Genomic DNA, 19,049 nt, shown 5'->3' on the forward strand with positions numbered 1-19,049 from the left:
GCCTCTCCTGATGTGGAGTCAACAAGTCTCATGTTCAGAAAGCCTTGGTCAGCTCGTGAGAAGGTCGAAAAAAAATTATGGGAGATTTCAGAGACAGTGATTGGCATGTGAGATTTTGCAGGAAGACCAAGAAGGATTGAGGAAGGACTGATTGCATGTAGTGATGTGGAAGCTGCTGGTGACTGAGGAGCAGTTTTGGGAGGAAACCTGACTGCAGCGGGACTGCAGGAGATGAGCCGGAGGCAACAAGCATGTTGATGAATTAAAAATAAAATGTTTATGTGTGTACACGTATGTGTGTGCATGTTCCCGTTCCTGTGCGTGAACCATGCATGTGTTTAGAGGCTGGAGGACAACCCTAGAAGTTATCCTTCGGAATGCTATCCAGATGATTTGAGGTTGGGTCTTTCATTGGCTTATAGTTCATTATCTAGGGTAGACCAGCTGGCAGCCTTTGCAAACCCCGGGGATCCTTTGGTCTCCTTGTTGTCGGTGGTGGGATTGTAAGCCCGCACCACCATACATGGTTTGTCATGCTGTCATTTGTTCTTGTTCGGCTTTTTAAACACATTCTATGTGTGCTTACTGCACTGTCGCATTCACCCCTATGTACACCATTTTGACAACTATGAGATTTCCTAAAGGTATTTTAAAGAAGCTCTTAAAGTTTGGATGGATGATTTTGGTGCTGATCCAGGAGGAGATAGGTGTATGAAGAACAAGTTTAGTAAGCTGTTTTTGGAGGACCGTCTGTTTGCCCATGCAGAAATGATATAAAAGTGGAAGTTGCCACTTTAGCTGGTTTGTTCATGCTAGCACTTGCAGGGTGTGGGTGAGTGGTGGAGGACAGAATGTACTTGTCCTAACTGGCCAGGAGGTGATGGCTGAGGGTTTTCCTTATTCACCATAGGACATTGGATACTAAATTTCCTCAACACAGTTAATACACCATTTGATTTAAAGACTAGGATCTAGGAAGGTGGTTTGTTTCGGGACTTTGGCTGCCAAACAAAGGTAGAAACAACAAATTCTGAAACATTCAAAGTGGTAGTCTTAAAAGTACCATGAGGGTGGCATTGAACTTAGGGGACTGTGTGGATCGGTTAAGCCACATAGTGGAAGAATGTACTTGTAGATATGCGTTTGTTTGAATCTCTATGTATCTGTTTGTGTATGTGTCTGTCTGTGTGTAAGTATGTATATGTGTATGTATGTATGTATATGTAGTGTGTGTTGTATGTCTATATGTATGTATGTATGTATGTAAGTATGTATGTATGCTATGGTATATGTGTCTGTATAAGTATGTATGTGTATATGTATGTAGTATATGTAGTGTGTGTTGTATGTCTATATGTATATATGTATGTATGTAGGTATGTATGTATGCTATGGTGTATGTGTCTGTCTGTATAAGTATGTATGTGTATATGTATATGTAGTGTAGTGTATGTCTATATGTCTGTCTGTTGTAGTATGTATATATGCTATTGTGTATGTGTATTTAGTATATGTGTTGGTTAGTTTTATGTCAGCTTGACAGAAGCTGTAGTAATTTGGGAAGAGGGATTCTCACTTGAGAAAATACCTTCATGTGATTTGCCTGTGTAGGTAAGTCTGTAAAGCATTTTCTTGCCTAGTGAGTAATATGGGTAGGCCTAGCCCACTGGGAGCAGCCCATCTCTGGACTGGTCCTAAATGGTAAAAGAAAGCAGGCTGAACAAGCCACGAAAAGCAAGCACCCCCCTCCATGTCTTTCTATTTAGTTCTAGCCTCTAGGTTCTGTTTTGGCTTTCCCCAGTGATGTACTGTGCCCCAGAACACATAAATGAAATAAACTCTTTCTCTCCAAGCATATGATGTGTGTGTGTTTATGTGTGTTTACATGTGTGTGTATGTTGTGTTTGTGTATGTGCTCTGTGTGTATATGTCTGTGTACATGCTTGTATGTATCTGGTATATGTGGTGTGTCTGCGTTTGTGTGTGTGTGTAGTTTATATCTCTGTGTGTGATACATGTGTTTGCATTCTAGAGGAACGGTTCCCTTTACAGAGGTCTCAGTAGCTGAGATGATTTCCATGGGACCCCTGCTTATATTGACCAGTAAGGTCTGAGCTGCTTGTCCCTCTGGCTAAGCAGTGCCAAGGGTAGTGATTCTCCATTTCCGTAACACATGCCATGCGTTAGTGCATCCGAGGCATGGCTGTGTTAGAGATGAGTTTGGGCAGCATCCAGAGAATGCCGACCTCTGCCACTGTTGCGTTTTATAAAAAGAAAGAGAGAACCAGGAATATGCTTCGTAGAGGCGCGGTATGGTGTGGGGGAGGGGATGCCTCTGCAGACCCAGACTGAGGCATCCCTATCCCCCTGAGGTACTAGCCATGGGATGGATATAGTATGAAATAGAGTTTATTTAGGGAACGGAGAGGGTAGTTGAGGGGGTGGAGACAGAGACAAGCAGGGGTGGGGAGGAGTAGAGGAGTAGAGACCAGCCAGGAACATGTGGAGAGAGAGGGGGGAGGGGAATGTAGAGAGAAGGGACAGAGAAGAGGATAAGAGGGTTAGAGAGCAAGTGAGTGAGGAGGGGTCAAGCAGCCCCTTTTATACCGATTTAGGCCTGGCCGTTGCCAGGTAACTGTGAGGTAGAACCCGGAAGGAGTGCTAACAGCCACTACCTTGCAACATCTTGGCTCATAGACCCGGTGGAATCTGCTTTTGTTAACATACTCATCCTTTGTCTTCAAGAAAAGGTTGTATCAGACATCCCTTCTTAGGAAAGAACAGAGCGTTAACACAACTTTTGGGTAGCAATTCTGTATTTTGGGAAATCAGTTCATATGGGTACCATTTTTCTGTATTTCCATGTCAGCATATGGATCTGACTTTTATTAAGTTCAAGGGCAACTGTGCCCTTCTCAAATTACTTGAAAACAGGAATATTTAAAAGTTTTAAATGCTATCCTTTTTCCTCTTTTCTCCCCCAATTCCACTCTGGAGCAAAAGGCCCTGCACCACACATTTTGACGGAGTGCTTTAAATAGTGTATTACACACATATGCGTGTGGGCTGGGTTTGACCTTTTTAAACAAAGGCTCACACCATAGCTTTCCTGGTCCATGTGCCAACTTGTCAACAGCCCCGTCTGTCCAGGCCTGTTTGAGAGGAGCACATAACTCTCCAGGGTGTGCAGCGTGCTATCTGCAGATTAGCAAACGCAAGATTTCAGATGCAGGATGTGTGCTGATTAATAAAGCGTTTCTGTAGATTGCTCCGCCGGGGGTTCCCGCGTAGTTCGTGTATCAGACAATGAAAAGTCTGATCTGCTTGGGAGAAATCAGTGTGTCTGAGGCCAGGAGTTTTCCTGTCACAATAATGGATAATGTGGAGCCAAGGGGGAAGTGTATATGAGTGACCTATTCATAGAGGAAGGGGAAGACTGACTTTACCATGAGCTGAGCCCTGTCTGGAGTTTTAATTGGCTGTAATAATTACTGACGTTCCCTTTAATGGTCAGGAAGCTATTGAGTTTAAGTAGTTGCGTTCCCTTTCAGTGACACAGCTGTATCTGACATTTGTGTTCTTTTCCTCAGGATCCAAACTACTGGATACAGGTACATCGCTTGGAGCATGGAGACGGTGGGATTCTAGACCTGGATGACATCCTCTGTGACGTTGCCGATGACAAAGACAGAGTGAGTTCATGGCTGGGGCAGTCCGCTCCAATGCAGGTTTTCCAGAATGAGGGGAGAGTGGCAGGGCACCCTTCCCTTTCATGCTGGAAACATAGATGAAAGCTCACCCGGGCCACCACTCTCTCCTCACTGTCCTGAGACCGGGCTGTGATGCTGGGGTTTCAAACCTCAGCTTCAGAATCTTTAAATGGAAACATCCGCAATGTAAACACCACCAAGTATTTGCCATTTCCTCTTTGTTTTTGTCAAACACACCTTTTCCTTGACAGCACAATTCCGCCATTATGAGGTTCTCGATTCTGATCTTGTTGGATATATAGGGATCCTTTGGTTACTTACGGTCCCAGGGCTGGCTCAGAGATGGTCCAGTGTGATGACTGGGCTGTGTTGAGCCACTGACTCGCTCCAAGATGAGTGTGCACGCTCCAGGCACTTCTCTTCGCCATGTTTGTGTGTTCTTCTCTCAAAGCTGCCCCCTCACTACCACCTTAAAGGCAGCCTGGTCCATTCATGTCACAATCATAGCAGCCCAAGCCAGTTTATGCCTGTTCCCCTGCCAGCTTGGAAGGAATGGGAGGAGAGTGGCTCCTAGCATGATAAAGACCTGTGGCTGGGTGTTCGGCCCTGCATATAGACGCCAGCAGATTGTTTATTGCAGTGAGGCAAAGAGAGGGGCTGGGCGTAAAGAGCTTCGTGCCCACACCTCACGCCGTGAATGGCTTGAACTGGAATTGCACAAGGGCTTGTAGCCGCAGACTCAGGTGTATTGCCACAGCTGTGCGGGGGCAGCGGAAGATAGCCCGATGTCCTCGTCAGACTCTGGGGTTCACACAGGGCATTAAACCAGCCGGGCCACTCTAGGAGGCTAGAGGACAACAAGGTTGTTAGGACACTCACCATGAATGTGCTCTGCCTCGTTCTTCTCCATGCTGTTGCCGGGCTGAGTTGCTGAGCACAGCTGCTAACTCTTGCTCAAACCCGTGCTTGAGATAGTCGACATCATGCCTGCCCTGAATTGGACAGAAACCGTGCATCTTTTCTTGCGATCTAAAGAAAAGCAAGAATCTCAGGTACAAACGTTGAGGAATTCAAGGGGACTGACTTGAGCCAGCACCTGTCACTATGGGGTTTGTCTTTTGTAGCTCCCACGAGACAGGAACATACTGTGACAAAAGTTGCAAATCTTGCAAATCTTTCAGGGTGTTTGTGACTTGATGATGGTTTCCTTGGGGGACATTTCTCTCATTTTGGGGTTCTCATGTAGCAGTGGTCACTCTCAAGTGATTTCCTGAGAGCAGTGAAACTGTGGTCCGTTCGCTGGTTTTATGGAGTTGGAGAGGCAGCTTTAGATAACCACCAAGCCTGATAGAGAAATTTAACCTCACAATTCTGTTTCTATAGGACCACTTCTGGTACAAATATCTGTACTTGCCAGGTGTGTGTGTGTGTGTGTGTGTGTGTGTGTGTGTGTGTGTGTGTGTGTGTGAGAAGGGGGATTTATTAGCATGCCTTACACAATACATACAGTTCAGGTAGCCCAACAGTGTCTTTCTGCCCCCGGAGAGGCTGAGGAGCTGGTAGTTGCTCAGTCCACGGTGTGAAACGTCTCAGCACTTCCAGTTTGTCACTGAAGGTCTGGAGATACCTGGAGAGCCGCCTGTCTCAAGTCTGCATTGGGAACCTGAGGTGGTTGGCCTTAGTGCTGTAGCAAAAGGACAGGTGAACCTGCCGGCGAGAGTGGGGTGAGGACACCTGGAGCAGAGCTTCCTTCTACCGTGTGTTTTCATGTGCGCTGTCACTAGAAGGCGCTGCCCACGTTTAGACTTGAGTCTTCCTGTTTCAAGTAGGCAGGTGTCCGGTGGCTTCCATTTTAGTTGATCCGGTCAGGTCGGAAATCTAGACGAGCCATCAAAGGTCTGCTCCTTGTTTGATGCAGGCAGCCATACTTAAAACACACTGTATATTTTAAGTAGTTGGCAAAGCCCCCGAGGAGTGCTGAGTTTTCAGTGTCTCATAACTTAAATATGGTAATGCAGATTCATAACACGTAACCACTGATATTGTTTCCATTGATGTCACATCGCACAGTAAAGAAACAAGAGGGCAGAAAGCACAAAAATCTGCTCGGTTTACGTGTATATATGCACGCACACTTTAAAATTTTAAACAGAATGCATAGGCGAGAAACACGTGGGTTATGTTCCTCATTTCTACCACTGGCCCTGCAGACTTAGCTGGCATTTATGACTTCTTTCCTCTACTGCCCATCTTGTATTTCCTCCTCTCTCGACCCGCACCTCAGCTGGCCTTGGTTCTTTTCTTGGGATGTTGACTCATATTTTCATTCCTGAGTGGTCTGTGCCCTTTGTCAACCTGCCTAAATTAGACTGTTGTAGTTTCCTATTGACTTTAATCACGGGATGTGATAACAGCACTTGATGCCCTAAAGGATCTCCTGGAGTCCTGTTTATCTCCATTGTAGAGAAACAATCCAGTTTCCTCCTAGGAGTGTGGACTAACCACTCTACTTTCTTTCTTAACTTATTGGTTTAAGGGCATCAGAAGCCCAAAGTGGCAAGGAGGAAGTCTGAGTTTCCAGTTCAATGAAATGTTTACTGTGTCTCCTGGAAGAAAGACCCCCCCGCACACACACACACCCTGCACACACACACACACACACACACACACACACACACACACACACACACACAAAACACACAAAAAAAAAACAAAAGTTTTAGACCATCAGAGCATAAAAAGTCACAGGCAGAGGAAGCCGTTTTTAAAGTGGGCCAGTATGGGTGATAGCAAGTGGACCATTCCTATTTCTGATTCCTGGTCTAGTGAGTCCCCAGCTGTAAGAGAAACAGTGCCATATATTGACCACTGTCTCAAAGCATGTATTATCTTTTGGAACACCCTGTCCCAGCCCTCCAGGCTGTTGACATCTAATTGGTGTTATAACTGTGACTTTAAACCACCATTCCACTTTCCGTCAAGTCATCTCCTTCAGGATAGTGAAGATCATAGCGAGACCAATGAATTTCATTACCATGAGACACTGCCACACTTTTTGGCTATGACGTGAGTTTCTTGGCCAGAAGGAATACTGTACGGAGTACCATGACAGTAGACGATTCATTTCCTAAGGGCACACATGGTAGTCTTGGGAGAATCACTATGTGTCGGAAAGGCCAATAGATAACCAGAACATGCATGTATTCCAGTAAGGACAAAGTGCTGTCCCTTCAGTGATGGAAGTGGTCTCAGTGCCGTCCACCTAACACCAAGTTGCTAGGAGATCACCCTCGTGAATGGTGCTGTACTGGGAGCTCACTTTTGGTCTCTGCTGCTGGCAGATCTGGCACTCAGCAGGAGTTCTAGCCAGGCCAGCCTTGGCGAGTGGGAGTCCATGCTCTTGAACTCATGCATCATTGCTATCTCTGCCATTGTGGCTGCTTTGTTCTTGGTTCCATTGGGCAATAGCAGGAATGACTGTGGAAATAGGCTGAGTGCCTACAGAATAGTCGATCCTATCTGTTATTGAACTCCTTCCCTACTGGAATCACCTTTTGATCAATATTCATTCTCATGAGACACTCGTTCACATGGGAGACGTATCTTTACACTGTTAGTCTATTTGGACACTTCTGTCCATATTCTCTTCGTCAAAGGTCCTCACCAGCCAGGTTTTTTTTTTTTTTTTTTTCCCCATGTCACTGACCGTCTGCTAGGCGATTGGCTACAGCCCACGAGTCAGCATCTTAATTACGTATCTTGTGAAATGTGCGACCATAACCACTCCCTGTCATTCTGCTCACTGTGAAGATTCTCTTCACAAGAGTCCTTCAGGGTTGTTCCAGAAAGGGGCTATGTAGTTCTCTGCAGCTGTCCTCGTCTTCATTGTGTAGTATTCAGAACAGTTGGGTAAGCCAGACCCTATTTTTCTCTTCTTCAGCCAACCAATTATTGGGCACACCACATTCCATGAATGTATAGGTCCATGCTTGGAACGTTCTAGCAGGAAGGAACATTAGGCCTATGGACAACTTTTCTTTCTTTGTATGTACACTCAGGACCTGTTTTGGGCATGGTCACGCCCACATACCAATTCATTTTCATGAATTGCTGCTTTGCAGATTTATCTCGATGACTTGACGGATCAAATCACACCTAGCTCACAGTGGCAGTTCACCCGGGTTGCTTAGTAACTCGGTGGCTCATTGTCAAGCATTCACTTTCCACTGAGGACCAATAGCAGGCCAAGAGTTGTCTCTCAAAGGGAGAACACTTGACTGCAGATCATGGTAGAACCTTGTTATAAAATCCCAAGGGTTTTTATTGGGATTCATCGAGAGGGTCTTGCCAAGAGATTTCAAACAGCACCCCTATCTGCTGCTGTCACCTCAAGTACCATTGGATCTACTGGATCACATGGCTTAAATGGTGGGGCAGCCTGTACAGCAGCCTGGACTTGTTGGTACTCTGGGCCTCACTCAAAGCCAGCAGGTTTCTGAGTCACTTGGTAGGTACATGGGCAGGAGGAATACTCCCCAATGAGGAATTTGCTATTTTCAGAATGCAAACAAGCTCACTGGACTAGCTCTACTTTCTTGGTGGTGGGAGGGTCCAGGCACTTATCCTTCACATTAGGACTATCTGCACGCCCTACGTGCCTGACTCCTAGAAGTTTTACTAGGGTAGAAAGCCCTTGAGTTTTGGTTAGATGTATTTCCCCTCCTCTGATACACAATTTCATTACCAACAAGTCCAAAGTGGTTTCTGCCTTCTGCCTCACTGGATCTTCTCAGCATAATGTCACTAATAGAGTGGACCAGTATGATACTTTGTGGAAGAGACAGACGATGAAGATTCCTTCAGACTGGAGCTGGCTCAGTGGTTAAGAGCACTGGCTTCCCTTCTAGAGGACCTAGAGTCAATTCTCAGCACCCGCATAGCAACTCACAACCATTTTTAACTCCAGTTCCACGGGTTGGGGGGGAATCCAATGCCCTCTTCTGGACTCCTTGTGCACCCACATACATTTAGGAAAACACTCATATACATAAAACAAAAAAAAAAAAAAAAAAAAGTTCAACCACAACAATGGGAAGCCCTTCAAACTAAGTTAAGACATAGGGCGGGAGGGTAAATAGACCCTCGAGGGAAAATTGTCACAGGTATACCGCTGACAAAGCAAATTGATTCTGGTGGCTACTGTTGACAGATACCAAGAAAAAAGCATTTGCTAGATCAGTAGCTGTGTTCCAGGAGGTCTGCTCAGGTAAGTTCGCCACGCCTGACTTTGCTGCTACAGTTGGGGTTACTGCTTGGTTAAATGTTTAGCAGTCGGTTGTCATTCCCTATGATCCAACTGTAGACGTCAAGCCCTAGTTCTTGCTCCCAGCACCATGCTCTCAGAAATAAGACTCAGACTCAAAATATATTTACAAATAATAAGGCTAGGCTCTTCTCTGATGAGATATAACCTAAAATATTCCGTTTATTCTAGCCGCCATTCTGCCATGTGGCAGGTTGCCTGTGCTCCTGTACCGTGTGTTAGTCTCCTCACATCTTTTCAGCGACTCTCCCACCTTCTCTCAGCCAGAATTCTTTCTCTCTCCCCATGTTCCACCTCTATTTCCTGCCTAAGCTATAGGCCATATGCTTTTTAACGGACAGGTGATGTATCCATTACAATACACCAAATATTCTGTCTATATCCATCTGTCTTCTTCACAGGCCAGTTAGAGGAGTTTAAGGGGGACATGACAGGGTCATCTACCCCTATATCATTCAAGTTCTTGATGCTGTCATTAACCTTGTCAGTTCCTCCAGGGTTGTGGTATTGTTTTTCTTCACTATCTTCTTTGGTAGAGGCAACTCCTGTGGTTTCCATTTGACCTTTGCACAGGTCAGGCAACCAGTGTGGGAATCCTTTCAGCTTCTAAGTGTAACCATCCCTGTTTTATACGAGAACTTGGGGAATAACTGCAGGATGAGTTTGGGACCCTCTGGACTCTACTGTGATCTAGACCTCAGTCAAAGCTCCATGGATCACCTGATCTCCACCGGCCTCTACTTTTCGGTGTCTTCTAGAATCAGTGCCAGTTTCGAACTAGTGTTCAATAGGTCCAGGAAGTCTGATTATTTCTTTCCCCACAAGGTGTAGTTACCCTAATGAGAGACCATATGTCCCTCCAAAGAAGGAATGGCAGAAGGTTAACATCAAAACTCTGTGGTATTGTAAACAAGGCCCTTCCTTAAGGGGTTCTGGGTCTAGGAATTGGCACAAGTCTGGAAACTGGTTGATGAGCTGTGCTCCCCAGTGTGGCCTTTATTTGGTTGGCTTTCGAGTTACAACTAAGAATGCAGGGGATTTGAGGTGGTCATATTTGACTTGAGAAACAGACCCTTCTGTGGGTGTCAAGAATGAGTGGAAAAGCTGAACTGGTTGGCAGCAGGTTTTCCCAGGAGGCAAGAGGCTGATAGAGATTGGAGAACGAAGGTGGCGGGTGGGGCTGTCATCAAGAATGGAGTTCCTCCAAGCAGCCAGATGCCAGTGTAGGGCAGGAAGTAGCACAGATTAACTCTGCTGGCTTGGGGAGCCTCCCCTCTGGGTGTTAGATAATGGGAACCCAAGCATAGCCCATTTGTGACACAGAGGCAAACTCATTAAAATGACTGTAAGACAATAGCTTAATAGTTTTTTGAAGCCTTAACATTTTATTTTGAAATTTATTTCAATTTATTTTATGCATTTGAGTGTTTTGCCTGCACATATGTGTGTTCGCCGCACATGTTTCTGGTGCCTGGAGAAGCCAGAGGAGAGCATCAGATGTCCTGGAGCTCGTAAAGAAGGCCATGAGTCCCTGTGGGTGCTGGCAACCAAATGCAGGTCCTCTACGAGAGCAGCCAGTGCTGTTACCTGCCGAGCCACTTCTCTAGCCTCGGTATGGTTTAATTTTGACAGAAATAATTACAGTTAACTGGAAAAAGAATGTTTAGCATGACGTATTTCTGAGATAGATTGGGGGTGTGTGTTTGAACTACCAACCTTAATATATTTTTTCCTTGATAATTCTACTTTTGCTTAATTCCAATTGGAAGAAAGCATTTAGGCATATCCAGATAGAGTTTAGGATAGCAACATCTTTTGTGTCTTCAGCTTGAGTATGACTTAGAATGGGGGAAAGGAAGATTCGGGGATAATGGTGGTAGTGCTGTCAAGCGCCTCCTAGTTGGGCAAGAAGAATGGAGACAGCCACCCTTGCAGCTCTTATCAGTCATTGAAAGCTTAGGTTGTGCTTCTGTTGTGTTCCTTCATATACTAGGGGTACCTTGTATTGTGGTGCCTGGAACCACATGGTCTGCCTTTAAGTACTCAGTTCTCCTTCCCCTTTGCAGCATGAACCTGGGCAAGTTATGTAGCCTCAGTTTTCCTGTCTGTAAGTGGGGGTAATGATGAAGCCTAAGAACTGATATACTGATTTTAGATTGCAGTTGGTCCTGGTACTGTAGGCAACCTTGGGATTGGTCACCAACACCACCACCAGTGCTGTTACTGCTTCAACACCCACTCCCAAAGGCTTAAAAGCAATGCTAACCAGGCTACTCTGGCCATTTGTTCTCTATAGGTGATTAGTTTGCCCAATTTTACTTCTCTATCAGGTACAGGAGGGCTGGGCTGGCAGTGGAATTCATCTGTAGTTGCTGGACAAAAACATTTGGGCTTCTGCATCTTTAGATTGTAACAGTTCCCAATGTAATGTCAGTGTGTGTGTGTGTGTGTGTGTGTGTGTGTGTGTGTGTGTGTATGTGTGTGTGTGTCTGTCTGTCTGTTTGTCTATAAATATATTCTTTTGAAAGAGAAAGGTAGCTGAGAGTTCAAGTAGATATTTTTAGTATTTGAAAGCCCCAAATCATGCTGTTAAATGCTGTTAGCTTTTCCTGCTCTCCCAAAGCAGGCAGGCAGGCAGGCAGGCAGGCAGGCAGGCAGGCAGACAGACAGACAGACAGACAGAGATGTAATTGTTAGTTTCTTCTTCGTGCACATTTTCTGGAAATAACTTGACACGTTAAAACAGGTCCTGCTGTTCACCCGTGTGTGGAGGTCTGAGGGCAGCTTACAGGAGTTGGTTCTCTCCACCATGTGGATCCCAGGGATTGAACTCAGCTCATTGGCCAATGCCTTTACCTGCAAAGCCATCTTTTGTCACCTCAAATGCACTGTCCTTCAATCCTGCATTAGGCTTGAATACATCCTAAAGCCTTGGTCTTGAGATTAATTAATAATAAGCGTATTTATATGCCTTGTCTATGCTAAGCACAGGGGAACAGGTAAATGAATGCCTTGGTAAATGTGCAGGAGTTGGAGAACCACCTCTGTGGTCCCCACCGTCTGCCCTGTTTGAGACGGTACTCACATTGGCATACAGCAGACCAGGTGGTCTGTGAGCTTCAGGGGATATTCCAGTTCTGCCTCCCATCTTACCTTAGGAGCACTGGAATTGCCAACCTGCCTCTATGTGTGCTCTAGAGATTTGAACTTAGATCCTCACACTTGGGTAGCAAGTGTTTTGCTCACTAAGCCATCTCCCCTAAAGCCTTGAGTTTTGTCGTTTCTTTCTTTTATTTTTGAAATGATCTATTTGTTTTTATTTTATGTGCGTTGGTGTTTCGCCTGCATGTATGTCTGTGTGAAGGTGTCAGATCCCCTGGAACTGGAGTTACAGGCAGTTGTGAACTGCTAGGAATTGAACCCCAGTCTTTAGAAGAGCAGCCAGTGCTCTTTAACCACTGAACCATCTCTCCAGCCCCTGTAGTTTATTTTTTTAACTTTTAGACTTTTTTAACATGTCAGTTTTTCTCTCGAGTATGTGAACGCACTGTGTGCATGTCTGTTGTTCAAGGAGGGGGGTCAGAAGAGGGTATCAGATTCCTTGAAACTGCAGTGAGCCATTAGAAAGTTGTTAGGAATTAAACTCAGTTCTTCAGCAACAAGAGCTCTTAACTACTGAATCATCCCTCCAGTTCTCAAGACACTCTCTCTCTCTCTCTCTCTCTCTCTCTGTATAATCAGCATTTTTGTCATATTGTAAATCTTCAGAGAATTTATTCTAAAAACTTAACATCTCCATTTTCTCATCTCTACTTCCTCCCCCTTCTCCTCCTGGATACCCTTGGAATGAACCTCAAACCTGGCATGGCTATGCAAGAGCTCTTGCACAGAGCATCCCCTCAGGCCTTCAAATCTCCCCTGCATGACCACTTGAGAGAGTACATAAAGAGAACCCCCTTCCCTCTCCAGGTCTGAGGAAGGAAGTCCTAGAGCCAAAGTGCATGATAATTATGCATTTTTAATTCTATGTTTCCCTTTGTACTATACATACACCTGAGCATCTGAGCATTCACTGGAGGAGGAGAATGGTCTCAGAGCTTAAATCCAGCAGTCCTCCAAGAGTCTCTGCAGTGAGGTGGCAGTGGAGCTGGAGGCCTGCTGCCTTGTTACAGAATGAGCTAGAGACTTCCTTGACTGATGGGTTTACTCATGCATAGCCACCGCCAGGGTGTGTTACTACACCCAGTTTTAGTCTTGACCAACTACCAAGCCTGTTTAACTGGTGAAGGGTGTTTTAATTTGGCGCTTTGGGGCCTGTCCCTGGGTGATCCGAGATCCTCATTGCCCTGCGTAGTCTCGGCCAGCTTACAGGGAGGACTGATCTTGTGTGGATGAGCTGGAGCCTCTCTTCCCCTGTGTTCCAGGCTGTTGTTCCTTCCTGAGAACCCAGGAAATTGTAGATAGGATGTTTGAGTTTTGTGAACCTTGAGGAACCATTTTGTTATGTAGACAGGTTTGCAGTCTGGGACATCTTGCCTTTTTTCTTTTCTTTTTTTTTTTTTTTTTTTTTTTTTCCTTTCTGATGGCTAGAAATGGCAGACCAAGCCAGGCAGAAATGTACAGGGAAGTATTTCTCCTTTTCTGGTGCCTCCAGGAAGGACTCGGTGAAGGCCCTGCGGCTGTCAAGGTCTTTGAACCTCAAAAGAGCTACTTCAAGAGTCAGCAAAAGGCAGGTTGGTACAGAGCTTTGTGACCCCTATAAGCTTCCTTGAGAACTGAAAAACCTCCCTCTTCCCGTGTTTATTTCTTAATATTCTTTGGGAAAAAAGCTTCCTAATTAGTTCGAAAACCTCTTTTCTAAGTCTTACTGATGTTTGCTGTGCTCCCAGGTTCTGTGTGGATGTGTGTATCATTTGTGTGTTTCATTTTTCTTACAAAGTGTCAAGGTTGTATCTTACAAGTAACCATGTTGCTGAGGATTTCAACTTCTCATGTGTAATCCCCTAAGCCGTACTTCAGTAGTTTGTATTTATGTTACCAAAACATGCTACAAAAAGGTTTAGGTAACTTTTACATTCAACACAGCATTGGACTGAAGTTTGCCGGTGTGCTCACTTTCATAGAAAGTACTTTCATAGAAGCACTATTTCATAGGGTTACTCTTTCTGCTTTCAAAGTGCTGAACCAAAATGATAGGAGGTAGACATGGTCATGTTTTCTTGACATTTTATTTTACTATTTGTATGCTGAATGTATAGAGTTAGGCTGTATAATTAAAAAAATACGGACTTGCTCTGCATCCCAGCTCTGCTGGTACTGAGGCTCCTGTGGCACAAGCCCCTGGTTCCTTGCTGGGTGGTGTCTTCTGTTTTGGGGATCAGCTTCTCAGCAGCATCTGCCAAACGAGTGCTACATGTGTTCTTCTCAGTCTCGAGCATTTTCTTCAGTTTCTCCTTCCTGCCTGTTTCCTTTACTGTCACAGAGGCCACTTGTATGCTGGAAGCAAGTCAGAAACAATCTCATGTAACTCGGGCTGGCCTCAGACTTGATGCGACTTGAGGATGGCCTTCAAATGCTAATCCTCCTACCTATATCTCCCAAGTTCTGAGGTTATGGATGTGGTTTATAAAGCTTCTCGAGTGCCAGACAAGCGCTCTACCAACTGAGTTATACAACCTCAGCCTTCTAACTATTTTATAAATGAATTATCTGTATAAAATGTTCACAAGTGTTTTATAAACAAATAATGGTATAAATTTCACCAGAAATCACAAGAGCACACTTTTTTTTTCAGTTAAATATGTTTAGCAGCTCTGATTTATTTCTATGGCTAATGTTTTGTTTGGATCCGTGTAATTTGGTGACACGTAACACCTCTGATTTATTTATTTAAAGAATTAAACCTTCTACCTAGAGTATATAGAATGTGACAGGAAATGAGATCAAGGCCCAACCGTGAAGCATTGCTAATAATTATACTAGATGAGGCTTTCCCTCTGGAGAAGTAGAAGGTGAAACTGCTGGACTCCATGTGTGCAGACCTGTGGGCTGACTTTTGACACCTGGGAGTTTCGGTCTCAGTACATGAGTGCACAGAAAGGAGCCCATAGTTGCTCTGTGGCAGGGCGTCAGCCTTCAGTCCTGTCAGAATCCGGTTTGCTAATTGAACTGTGCTGTGCTGTGCTGTGCTGTGCTGTGCTGTGCTGTGCTGTGCTGTGCTGTGCTGTGCTGTGCTGTGCTGTGCTGTGTGTGTTTAACTCCCTGCCCTAAGCTTTCTCATTCCTCATCTGTGGCAATGGTGGCGTTGTCCTGCTCTTGTAAAATACTCTCGTAAACAATTAAGTTCTGAGCTGTTAGCAAGATAGTGTTGATGCTCTCCTTAAATATGAGATGTGACTCTTGGAAGGTTGCGTGAGGACACTGGTACCTGGGAGACACTCACCTATGTGAATATGTGAGATTCTTTGTTTATGATATTAAGTCCCTTGACAAAATAGAAAAATCAGGTTCCTTTTCTCTTAAGCACGAAGCACCCTCTCTACAGAGCATGGTTTTTCTCCTGGAAGCCAGCAGGTGGCTTATAGAAAGGAACTGTTTTGTATATATATTATTTGCATACATTGTATATATTTGCATACATTGTATATATTTGTATACATTGTATATATTTGTATACATTGTATATATTTGTATACATTCCTAGGAAAGGAGTTATGGTTAGAAGACTGCAGTACTCTCAGGTTTGTCAAGAAAATTGAGATCGTGTATTAAATGTGACAGATCTTTTGGTGGTGCCAGTCTGAACCCCAGCTTTCTGCTGAGTGCTCAAGTCAGCTGGGCTGCAGAGTGAGACCACTGTGTCCACCCCACAGAAGGGGACCTTGCCAACTTGAAAACCCCATGAGAGACTAAAAGTCATACAGGGATAGTTTGCTGGGTGAACAGGTTTATCTTATAGGCTATATGATCGACGTTCTCAGCAAAATCTGAAAATTATTCTTTATGCATATTTATTTTATGTGTTTAGCTTGCTTGTATGTGTGTATTTTATTTATTTTTGGTGCCTATGGAGGTCAGAAGAGGGTGCTTGATCCTCTGGAACTGGAGTTTAGGATGGTTGTGAGCCACCAAGTGGGAGCTGGGAACTGAATCCAGACTTTCAAACTCTTAAATCATGGGGGTGTGTGCTTAATTGCTATTCTCTGTAAGTGTGCACAGAATACCAGAAGGCAGTACACCCAGTTGTGCTTGTCACTAAAAGTGACATGCATTAGGATTATAATCAGCTGGATTTGGCTTTGTATTCTACAGTTGTCTTTTTAAAATAGATTTATTTATTTATCGCATGAGCCATGTGTATCTGTATGAGTGTGTGTGTGTCTGTGTGTGTGTGGTGTGTGTCTGCACATATATGTCTGTGTACCCTACATGTGCAGTACCCTCAGAAGCAAGAAAAGGGTATCAGAAGTTGGAACTGGAGTTACAGATGATTGTTCGCTGGCTCTGTGGGTGCAGGGAACGGAAGCCTCTCCTTTAAAAGAGCAGCCAGTGCTTAGCTGCGGAACCATGTCTGCAGCTCCCACAGATGTATTTTTAAATGAGTCTCTCCGCCGTGGATACTGCCACTTGTAGTTGATGAAACATGCAGATAAATAGATATGCCAAGTACCGCACTGTTTGTCTCAGAACACTAGAACTTGTGTATATTCTCGCTGAGTGTACTGTCAGGAAGCTACTTGCTAGGAATGTACACAACTGGGTTTCCCTGTTTTATAGGGTGACAGTAATTCTATCGGAAAGAAATAATGGCTTAGACCACATAATAACAGTAGCTAACAATGAACAACAACAACAACAACAACAACAACAACAACAACAATAAAAGGCCATGTAAGTATGGCTTTTCTTCACTGGCAGAATTACCTCCTGGTCCTAGAAGAAAATGTGGCACTGGCAGCTGATATGTCCCTGACCTGCAGGAGAAATATATTCCCTGTGAGTCTTTCCATACCCTTGTTTTGTTGTGTAAATATTAAGATGATATGAATCTTAATTTCTCCTTATTCATGTATTGTACTTGGAGGTTTTTTGCTTCCTTAGCAACCTCAGCTGATGTGGTTTCTACACTTGTGTATAACATCTAATATTTTAAATATTTGATGTTAGCTTTCCCATAAGCAATTAGGTAAAAACGTACGTGTATCAACAGTACCCGGAATACTTTAAGCCACAAGCCCCAAACAAATCTGAAATATTTGCCTCCCTCTGATTACTTTATGGCAGAAGCCCTTTGCTTTACAAAACAACAACAACAACAACAACAACAACAACAACAACAAAACAACCTAAGCTTGTGAGAAATTTCCAGTTTTTAATCCTCGTAGGGGTAACCTAGTTCTAGGTGGGGGTGGGGTCGTATGAAGCAGCAAATTGACTGAACTGTGCTATAAGGAGTGACACGGGCTTGAAGGAAAAGAACTAATAATGTAACTTCTCTCGTTTGGACTCTGATTCCCTTGCTTAGCATTCACAGAACCCTGGATTTAGTCCTCAGCGTCACACAAACTGGATGTGGAGGGGCAGGCCTATAATTCGAGGGCTTGAGGGGCGGACATGGGATCAGCAATTGAAGGTCATCGGCAAGGTCATCCTTGCTACTACAGAATGATGTCAGTGTGGGATCCGTGTTGCCTTGATCTCAGTGCTAACTCCCTTATCATCTCGCCCCATGCCAATAACACAGAGTCATTGACACGGCTGCTCAGCCCGGTGGTACGGCCAGTGACTCTTCCTCAGCCATCCCCTGAAAGGGTCAGTATTGCCCAGCTATCAGTAAACATTGGTTGGGAGCTACATAGGGGTTCAAAGACTCTGCTTTTATGTAGCCCTCCAGAATTACATCACAAAAGCTAAGAAAGTTTCATGGTCACAGTGATAATTTTAAGCGCTATGTCAGATGCCTTTCCTTTCCCCCCACCAGTGGAAGTGGCTCTGGGCCAGATGGACTTGCTCTGAATCTCAGCTGTGCTGGTCCTGAAGTTTCCCTGGCACAGTTCCCGGGTCCCTTGCCAGGTGGTGTCTTCTGTTTCGGGGATCAGTGTCTCAGCATCGGCCGAGCCAATGCTGTGCGTGTTCTTATTATACAAGTGGGGTTTGTGCGTAAATTCTTACTGGTTCAACTATAGAAATGAACAAATACTTAGACGCCTCTGTATTTATTTTAAATTTAATGGTGGTAGCAACTGACCCGGTCGTCAGTTTTGACTGACCCAGTATTCACCCCCGACGGAATAGCTTCCGATATCTTCTTCATTTTATAGAGGTTCCAGCTCAGCAGTCATGAAGCAACCGTAAAGATCGATTTGTGGCCCAGCACTTTGTGCTCTTTGATTTGCCAGGTGCCCCCCTATTAGAGGATGCTAGGTGGGGCCTGGTGGCGGGATAGGACTGGGCCTTGACTTTACTGCTCTGTTTGCCTACTGGCCAGCATCATCTAGAAATGGAAGCACCCTTTCCTTCCAATTCTTACCCGTTTTTCTCTTTGGTTTTGGAGGATCAACACCAGCCCCTGGACACTCGTCTGTCTCTCTCCTAACTTCTCCTTCCAAGTCCTTTTGCTAAGCCAATCATATATCCTGAACTGTATCCCATCCTCGGGAGCCGGGTCCCACCCACCAGAGCGTCTTCCCTCTGACTTTGGAGTTTGAATGGCTCAGCCTCCTTCCTTGGAGTTGCCTCTCACTCCAGGTTAGGCCCTCCAAGCCCACTCACCTGAGGCTTTCTATGTGGGGAATTATGTTTTTTCTCTGGTGGATCCTTACTGTAGTGGAGTATATCAGGTGATATTCAGGATCAATCGAATTACACCAGAAGGTGACTTTGAGAAACATTCTCTGAGTAATATTGTCATACGACACATCCCCTAGGCTTTAGTGGACACCTGCATGTGTTTTCATGTCTCTGTACCAAAGGATATAAAAATCTAAAAACGTCTTCTCCAAAAATCGGACGTGGCT

At 44.7% G+C, this 19,049-nt stretch overlaps 1 protein-coding gene across 1 annotated transcript in view; it reads left to right on the plus strand.

Moving 5' to 3' along the window:
* Positions 1-19,049, plus strand: part of Pard3 (par-3 family cell polarity regulator) — a 546,246-nt gene that overhangs the window by 98,386 nt on the left and 428,811 nt on the right. Inside the window, 1 exon segment of the mRNA XM_032887697.1 lies at positions 3,591-3,692. Within this exon segment, the coding sequence (XP_032743588.1) occupies positions 3,591-3,692 (102 nt within the window).

The sequence above is a fragment of the Rattus rattus genome, chromosome 17 (genome assembly GCF_011064425.1).
Source record: "Rattus rattus isolate New Zealand chromosome 17, Rrattus_CSIRO_v1, whole genome shotgun sequence".
NCBI lineage: Eukaryota > Metazoa > Chordata > Mammalia > Rodentia > Muridae > Rattus > Rattus rattus.